Raw genomic sequence first — 9,170 nt, 5'->3', positions numbered from 1 at the left:
AAGAAAAACAGAAGGATAACAAATTACCAACAGGGTGAACTAATTCAGATGACAGTGGAGTTCTCATCGGAAAACACGGAGACAGAATTAAGTGGCACAGTGTTTCAAGTACGGAAGAAACAAGGGTCAAGCCACATTCCTCCACAGCGACAAGCAGCTTGTAGCAATTAAATGGAAATCAGAAGATTCTCAGATTGAGGAAACCCAAGGGAACCTGTCACCTACAATTCTACCATAAAAGAATACCATAAACTCAGGAGCTCTCTAAACAGAAAGGAAAGAATAAAAGGAAATTTGAGATATCAGAAAGAAAGGGGGGAATAATCAAAATAACATTTCCTTCTCTTGAGTTCTCTAAATTATGTTTGGTGGTTTAAGAAAACTCATACACTGTTTGACATGGTTCTACATTGATGTAAAGGAAGTGTTTAAAATAATGACTTTACAAACAGAAGTATAAAGAGATATAAAAGGCAAGTAAGCTTTCTGTAGCTCACTTGAACTGGTAAAATAATGACACTGATGTACTGTCTCTATATATACATTGGCAGAAACCTAAACAGCTATATAAACCAATCTTATCAAAAACACTATGGATACAGCAATGTGTAATTATCTGTGTGAATTTTAACCCCGAAGGCTTGTTAAAATATTGATTTCTGTTTCCTCTCTGCATGTTTTCAATTTTGTAGGTAGAGCCCACACCTGAGAATGTACATTTGGAACATGTTCTCAGGTGGCAAGCACTGTGGCTCTGGAGACCTGTGAGAATCAATGCTCTGGGGTAACAAGAGTGAGAAAAGGCAACTTTCTCTTGGTTGTTGATATGGAAGTAGCATATATCACCTCACCTGTGTGGACACACTTAGGTGCCAGGCTGGGTTATGGGGAAAGAACAGTCTTGGTGGTCATCTCCCAATCCCTGCCATGTCTAGCAGACATCATATTTCTGCAAAAAGCCCTATTATAAGGTCTGGCAAAACCACCACCTCTTTCAGTGACACTGATCTTATTGGTGGTGTGTAAACCAGGAAAAATGCCTTTCTTTTCTTAGGTTTCTCCCAGAATTCCTTGATTTAGGTCCAGCTTATGTATCACTTTCTTAAAAGGATGGTCCCTAATTCCCTAGTCATACTATTTTTTCTCCCATCTTGTACTTTTAACATCTTTCCAGATGCTCACATCAATAGTGATTGTGGAACTCTCTAGTGTAGGCAGAGGTGCCAAGGATCTGGTCGGGGCCCTCACCAGCCAGGTTCTGTGGGCACTGTCATACCCTCAGAGCCACTTGGGATGCTTGCATGGGCCCGGCCACCCTGGGATCCGAGGTTGTCTTTGGAGCCGTTGGCTGCGCGCGTGCTGAAGCGCCACCACAAGTCAGAGACGCATCACAGCACGCGCCAGAGACGCTGTCCTGAGCCAGCCCGCCCGAGCCAACCCCGCAGGCCTCAGGTGGCCCCGGGACTCATGGCCACCGGGCGAGGATCCTTGAGGTCCTGGTTCCTGAGTTGGCACCTGCTGCTGCTTCTGCTACCGCCAAACTCCGGTAAGGCAACGCCTTCTGGTCCATCCTCCGCCCCTCTCGCCCCTGTCCTGCATCTGGGACTCTCTGTCCCCATACCAGCCCAGTGGCCACTTGTGCTCTATTAGCCCTCCCAGGATCTCTGCAGGGGCTCCCAGTGATCTGAAACCCCTGTCCTCTCTGGCCTCCTCTCTGGGTCCGCACCTGCCCTCCAGCCTCCTGGGACGCCAGTTCGGAACACCTCTGTCTTGTGACTCCTCCGCATCCTGCCGCTTCTCCCCCCCTCGCCCCGCCCCTGCCAGTCTGGACTCTGTGACTAATGTCCTGAACTTCCTGGCGCCCTCTCCCCAGCACCTTTGGAGCCTCACACTCTCCTGCTCCCCATCCTCTGCTCTTCCCCAGTAGCTAGTTCCACTCGATTCTGCTGGTTTGACTCAGGCATGTTCCTGAACCGCTCAAAGGAGTATTCTAAAATTCACCTTCTTCTCAGGCTGTTAGGCTTCATGCTTCCATCCCACCTTATCCTTGGCCCATTCCTTTGTCTTTATTAACCTTTTTACTGCTCCCTTCATTTTCTTTATTTATTTTGGCTTCTTGATTCTCCTCTACCTCAGGACTAACCCTCTATCTCCTCAGCCTCTGCCCCAGGCCCCCTCCAGCTCTGCTCACCCCTGACATAGGGGTATCCCCTAAGGCTCTCCTAGTTCCCTGCTCCTTTCCTGTTTACTGCTCACTGGGTGAACTAACTCACCCTGGGCTCTAAGCTGACATTTTATGTGATAATGCTTCATAAAACAATGTGCCACTTGCTGAAGTCTCCACCCAAATGACCTAGAAACATCTGGACTCTTGGGGGTTCAAAGCAGCCTCACCTTACAAACTGGCCTCTCTTACTCTGTAGTCCCAAATCTCCCATCCAGCTCTCCATGTCTGGTCTCACACCAACTTCCTCCTCCAGAGCTGCTCCTCTCTTGTCTGGTTCTGCAGTATCTCCAGTGGGATCTCAGAGCTTTCAGTCCTTTACCTTCCTGGCTATATTACAAACCTGGCACTGCCACACCTTTATTGGCATCCCAGAGGGTCTTAACCAGCTTCTTGGCCAGGTGCTCAAGGACCTCTGTGGTTGGCTCCTGTGCTTCTTTCCTGGTATCATCTGTCTCTAGCTATCACAGGTCTTGCTTTCATCCTCTGGAGTCTGCAGCATACACCACAATGTTTCTTCTGCCAGGAATCTCATCCCTTTTTCATTTCTGCTGTGTCTTGTCATCTTTAAGACCAGCCCCAGTAACCCCTCCTCTCAGAAGTCTCTTTTGTCCACCGCCTCTTCAGGGCTCATCTGACACCTGGGGTCTGTCACTCTGATCTCACATGAGTGATTGTGTACTTAGGTCTACCTCCTGTGCTGGGCATAGTGTTTCTGGAGGGACAGCTCTATGTGACACATGGGTTCCCGCCATCTACCTCCAAGCTAGGCTCATGCAGGAGATGAGGGAATATTTGGAGAATACATAAGTGAACTAATTAATGAAAACATTCACGTCTTGGCTGTCATCATGCCACCAGCTTTTGCTTCATCTCTAGCTATCTTTTCTCCTTCAGGTTTCACAGATGACAGAACTACACCAGGTGAGTTCAGTGGGCCCCTGCCATAGGAAAAGCTTCAGGTCTTTGGGGGATGTGTTCGGAAGGGCATCACATTGATAGCATTTCTGGGTTGGTAGGAACCAGGAATATTCTAGCAGGGCTACTTTTCAAAGAACAACCTGTGACTACCAAGATATATGGACTTAAAAATCCAGGGGAAAAATCTACTGGGACTCCATGGGAATGCAGACTCTCTTTGAATTCAGACCAGGCTGCATCCTCTCTGGGGACATGTCCAGGAGGCTACACTTTTCCATGTGTTTTGGGGTTCTAAACTGTGCAGTTGCAGCTGGAGCCTCCTGGGCCCTGGGGCCCTGGGGCATTGTCTGCAGAGCCTGGCTCTTGGGTTTCCTATCTTTTTCCTTATATATCAGGGGCAAAGGCTTGGGTTTCTCCTGTCCTTTGGATTCATGAACCTCCATTGTCTCAGGTCTTGCCAGGCTCTACTCTGATTCATTATTGATTGTTTGGTTGATTGATAATTGCTCTGCCCATTTGCCACTCCTATTCCCTTTCTCCTCACGTTCTCCAACTTTTTTCTCATACGTTCCATGTGTTCTTTGTGTGTTCTTATAACAATACATATTGCTGTCATGTGTATTTTTTGTTTATTATTCGTTTATTTTTAATGTGGTGCCAAGGATCAAATCCAGTGCCTCAGGCATGCTAGGCAAGTGCTCCACCCCTGAGCCACAACCCTGGCCCCATGTTTCCTAATTTAGCCCCATTAAAAATGTCTTCATTTGGAAATAAGCGATGTATGAAGTTGTTCATATTGCCCCAGACCTACCACTCTTTTTTAAAAATATATTTTTAGTTGTAGATAGACACAATATTTTTATTTTATTTACTTATTTTCATGTGGTGCTGAGGCTCAAACCCAGTGCCTCACACCTGCTAGGCAAGCACTCTACCACTGAGCCACAACCCCAGCCCCCAAACTTCTTGATTTTGATGTAATCAAGTTAGTTTTGTTTTATGGTTTGTGGAGTGTGTGTGCGTATGTGTGTGCGTGTGTGTGTGTGTGTGTGTGTGTGTGTGTGTGTGTTACCAGGGATTGAACTCAGAGGTGCTTTACCATGAAGCTACATCTCTACCCCTTTTTATTTTTATTTTGAAAGGGAGTATTGCTAAGTTGCCCAGGTTGGCTTTGAACTTGCAATCCTCTTGCTCAGCCTCTCAGTTAGCAGGGAGACAGATGTGCACCATTAGCCCAGCTTGGTTTGTATTTTGGGGCTTTAAGGACTCTTTCCCACCCATGGCACATAGTCTGTTAACTTCACAGTTTTACCTTTACCTTTAGGTCTTCAAGCACTATTAATGAGGAATCTTTTCTTAGTTCATTCATAGTAAGCTAGTTTTCACACCACCTACTCAATGGTTCTTTATGCATTGATTATGGTGACCTGTTCATTTACATCAAGTTCCTGAGTTGGTCCATCTGTCTGTCCATGTGTCAGCACTATACCATTCCTGTTGTTTTGGCTTTCATGTGGGTCTTAATATCTGCCAGCACAGAGGCCCTTCTTTACTGGGATTTTTCAATGATTGAATTCTTTCCAGACCTTTATTTTTCTATGTCAATTTTAGAACAAGTTTATCAAGTGTCTTAACAATTCTAACTTAGAAAATGAATTATAGATTAATTCTGGGAAAATTATATCTGAAATACTTAGTCATTCTCTTTCACAGAAAGGACCATCTCTCCATTTATGTTGATTATTTTCTGTGTCCTTTATTAGAGTTTTAAATTTATCACTGCACAGTCTTATGTGGTATTAGGTTAATTTCTATGTACTTGTAATTTTTTTTTTGCTACTGAAAATGTGTTTTGAGTGTATTTTCTTGGTGATGGTGCTGGCGCAGAGAAATAGTAGTGATTTTAAAAGTAAATGATTTCATGCAAGGTATTATGTACATACAATAAAGTGCACAAAATGTGATTGGATCTAGGAATTATCACCATGAACACACCTGTGTCCTCAACCAGCCAGGTTAAAAGGCAGAACAGGACATCTCCTTTAGGCTCTCAAAAATTACTTCCTCTGCCCCTTCTCACAGAGTCTCCTTATCCTGGCTTCTGATAGTGTAGATTTTTTTTTTTTTTTGGTCTTTCTTCAACAGTATACGATGTTTCCTATAGGTATTTGACATATCAAAAGTTATAAATTTCCTTTGTTTTTCTTTTTTTTTTTTCAAGTCGTAAGTATGCATTGAATGTTTAAACACCCTTTTTTTCTGTCTCTTGAGAAAAGCACAAAATCTCTCTCCCTCCAGATCATGAGAATTGTTCATGTGGAGAAAGCATTGGAACTTATCCAAGGGTGGGACCACCCTTGCACTCCTGGGACAATCCCTATGTGATCAAGGAGTGTTGTTTTTCAAAATATGATGTTGGCTAATATTTTATTTAGAATTCCTGCATCTGTGTTCATTCAAACATTCATTCACACAGTCACACATCTTGGCTGATTAAACTAGTGTGTGAACTGTGAGTGGGGACCTCGGTGGGCTCCAGGCTGCTTGATGTAAAGACTGCAGCAAACTTGTAGCTTTTCAGGATATGCATTTCTCTGCTTAGGATTCCTTCTCTGCTTCTCCCTTATTTTGAAGTCCTGCGCTGGTTGCTCTGGTGAATCTCAGTATCTCTCTCCTGCTGTGAACTCTCTATGTCCCTTTCTTGATGCTCGTATCTGTCATTGTCACTTTGTCTAGCTTACTGCCTTTGGGCAGGCCACTTGCCTCTCACCCTCAATCTCCCTCTCTGAAATGGGAAGAAGCCCCTGACTTTACAGCATTATGCAAATTGGCCTTGGAGGGCTTCTTGGTTCTGGTCATTCTTATCCTCCTCTATGTGGTCACTGTGTCTCTCTGATATGCTAGTTTCTGAACTTTGTGGTGAACCCTGGTGGACACAGGATTCGGACCAGCCCCGCCATTGGCCCTGGGAGGTGAGCCTCCGGACAGACAGTGAGCATGTGTGTGGAGGGTCCCTCATTGACTCCAAATGGGTGGTGACTGCCGCCCATTGCATCAAAGGGTGAGTGTTGTCTATGGGTCCAGGGCCTGGAGATTCAGAGCTACAATGGACCCAGCCCAGTTTCCTTATTTCTTTGTGGAAGGAGGGGGGTGGGAAAGAGTGGGAAGTGGTGGCCAGCACAGGAATGTGTCATACTCAGGATCTGAGAGGCAGCCAGGGACTGACTGGGGCAGGAATCTCAAGCAACAAAGATTGTATTCTAAGCTGGGAAGTAGGAAAACCCAGAACCCCCCTCCCACAGGAATACATTTATGTGGGCATCTATACCCACAAACCTGCAGCATGCCACAGAGAACAGGCCATCTTCAGTCAACTTGAATAAAGAAGGACGAGGCAGGCAGATACCTCTCTCTGAGACCTCCAGGGTAGATTAGGCAAGGTGGAGTGAGCACAGCAAGTCAGGCAGGACTTCTGATAAGGGAGAGGGTCCTTGGAAGAGGTAGGGACATACTAGTCTGGGAAACTGATATCTGCCAAGTGGGGCTCTGTATCTCCTGCAGCTCCAAAAACTACACAGTGGTACTTGGTACTTCCAAGCTGAACCCATTGAGATACGAAAAGGTCATCTGGATCCCTGTGAGGGACATCATTGTGCACCCCAAGTTCTGGGGTCGAACATTTGTCGTGGGTGATATCGCCCTTCTCCAACTCCTCACTCCCGTCACCTTCAGCAAGTATGTTCAGCCCATCTGTCTCCCAGAACCCAACTTTAACCTGAAGATTGGCACACAGTGCTGGGTGACTGGCTGGGGCCAGGTCAAACAGCGCTTTTTAGGTGAGCGGGATGGAGTGGGGTGGGGGCATGAGGTCAAAGTGACTGTCACCTCTAGTCCTTAGTTCTTTAAATGGGTTAGGACCATGTCTCCCATGGTGACCATTGTCATGGTTTCCATGGCCACTTCATTCAGGTTAGCCCTCTCTAGACTGGGTGTAATCATCTTCCTCTTACAGAAACTCAGGGTCAGGGGTTTATAAGTTCACTTTCTCCCTCGTTCACTCACTTGGCGCACTTTGGGCATCTGACACACACCCAGCCCCTGCCATTGAAAATGCATGCCCTGCCCGGAAGGGAGTCACAGCAGTATGTGGTGTGCATGGTGTGTGGCGGTGGAATTGGGGAGAACAGGCTGACAAAAACCTGGGGAGATCTGGGCTGAGCTCTGGGCAGAGGGACTGCTTGAGATGTCTGAAGGAGGAGCAAGTGTTAGTCAGGGGACAGAGGGAATAGCTGGTACAAACCTATCAGTCTGGAGAGAAATGGCACATGGTTGGGGTCCCAACTTATAAGTGGCCACCCTGGAACTTGATGAGGGCTAGCTTGGTTCAGAGAAGAGGATCCCTAACCAAAGTCTGAGAAGGTAAGGGGTCTATACATAGGGTAGACACTGCAAGGGGAAGGACCGAGTGAAGGAGGGGATGGAATTGTGACAGGGCATGGCTTGACTGAGCCTCAAGATTGGAGGTGACAACATCTTGGGCAGAGGTCAAGGTTGAGTGAGGTGAAGGGTTGTTGCTCACCCAACTGAGCTCCTCCACAGCCAACTCCACGCTGACCACAGAGCTGCAGGAGGCCGAGGTGTTCATCATGGACAACAAGAGATGTAACAAGATTTATCGCAAGCTTTCCGTTATCCCCCGAATTACCCGCCTTGTCCAGGGAGATCTGGTCTGTGCCACCAACTATGGAGATAACTTGTGCTCTGTGAGTTTGGGAGGTGCAGGTTCTGGCAGCTCTCCTGCTAGTAACTCCTGGGTGGGGGCCAGTTCCCTGGGATAGGGCTTGCTTAGTTCCCTCTCAGTTACTATCAGGATCTACTCTCACCTTCCTTCACCTGAAACTTTGACATTGGCTGCTATTCTGAGTTGGGTTCCTAACTGAGGAGCAATTAACAAGAATGGCTCTCAGAACTCAGAGGGCGGGTACTCTGGGTTTCCTGGGGTTCAGGAGCCTCCTTCACTCCTCTCTTCTCTACAGGGAGATTCTGGGGGACCATTGGCTTGCGAAGTCAACGGCCGATGGGTCCTGGCTGGGGTGTTGTCCTGGGAGAAGGCCTGCACCCAAACACGGAATCCAGGAGTGTTCGCTCGCATCACCAAATATAGCCAATGGATCAAGAAGCAACTGAGCCATGGAACTCTGACTGGTCCTTGCAGCTCCTCCTGGCTCCTATTCCTGTCCTCGCTGCTGTGGCCTCTGATGGGCCCCTGACTTCACCCCTTCCTCTGCCTGCTTTGCCTCTGCTGGATGGCAACAGATGGGGGGGTTGGTCCAAGGTCACATGTCCATATTCAAGGGTAGGGAAAGAGTGGCCCCTTGGAAACTGGGTCCTGCTTTGGCATCCCAGCAGGGAAGGGCGTGGTGAATGACTAAGCCCTGGGTGAGAAAAAGGGGGAGTATGATACAGAGAGTTCTGGAATCTGGGACAAAGATAGTAGAGTTTAAATTTAATGCAAAGTGAGCTGGTTCTTTTTTCTGTTCGCTGGAGCATCCCTGGGGGTTGGGAGTAGGTGGGAGGTCAGGGCCTCCTGGAATTAATTCTGCCAGGGAGCTCCCAAATGGGAAGCTGTCTCTCTCCAGTGTTGGAGCATAGGAAAAGGACCTGGACCTGCAACCTTGGTTCTTTCATCTGTACAGTGGGTATATTACTGTAAGGGAGGAGTCAAAACATGCCTTATAGGCTGACAGTAGGAATGATCCACAGAGAGTACTCTGAACACAGCTTCCTATTTTCTTTAAACTAATTGTAAAAGTATTATATGTTCATCATAGAAAGCTAGGAAATACAGTGAAGCCCAGAGAAAGGAAACCTTCCCCAGTCCCACCACACAGAGATACACACTCTTCTCATTTTGATGTATTTCCTTCTATGTTCTTTTCTTATTAAAAAAAATATTTCAAGCAATATATAAATACATTCTTGTTGTGATTTATTTTTAAAATTCAGAGATTGTATATAAAGATTC

General features: G+C 46.6%; 1 protein-coding gene across 1 annotated transcript; it reads left to right on the top strand.

Annotated features, from left to right (window-relative positions):
* The first annotated feature begins 1,467 nt into the window (after positions 1 to 1,467).
* Prss45 (Putative serine protease 45) lies at positions 1,468 to 8,415 on the top strand. The gene is made up of 6 exons (XM_026389868.2): positions 1,468 to 1,546; positions 3,122 to 3,148; positions 6,050 to 6,206; positions 6,707 to 6,981; positions 7,745 to 7,908; positions 8,182 to 8,415. The coding sequence occupies exons 1-6, from the start codon at positions 1,468 to 1,470 to the stop codon at positions 8,413 to 8,415; spliced, it is 936 nt and encodes a 311-aa protein (XP_026245653.1).
* Positions 8,416 to 9,170: the final 755 nt, after the last annotated feature.

The sequence above is a fragment of the Urocitellus parryii genome, chromosome 3, assembly GCF_045843805.1.
Source record: "Urocitellus parryii isolate mUroPar1 chromosome 3, mUroPar1.hap1, whole genome shotgun sequence".
NCBI classification, from domain to species: Eukaryota; Metazoa; Chordata; class Mammalia; order Rodentia; family Sciuridae; genus Urocitellus; species Urocitellus parryii.
This window is presented reverse-complemented; position numbering and strand designations above follow the sequence as displayed.

What these genes read in the sequence shown, in the direction of transcription:
- Prss45 (XM_026389868.2), top strand. Translation starts at nt 1,468, where the DNA reads ATGGCCACCGGGCGAGGATCCTTGAGGTCCTGGTTCCTGAGTTGGCAC. An exon ending in TCTGCTACCGCCAAACTCCG is followed by an intron (nt 1,547 to 3,121) that starts GTAAGGCAACGC and finishes TTTCTCCTTCAG; the next exon opens with GTTTCACAGATGACAGAACT. An exon ending in GGTCAAACAGCGCTTTTTAG is followed by an intron (nt 6,982 to 7,744) that starts GTGAGCGGGATG and finishes GCTCCTCCACAG; the next exon opens with CCAACTCCACGCTGACCACA.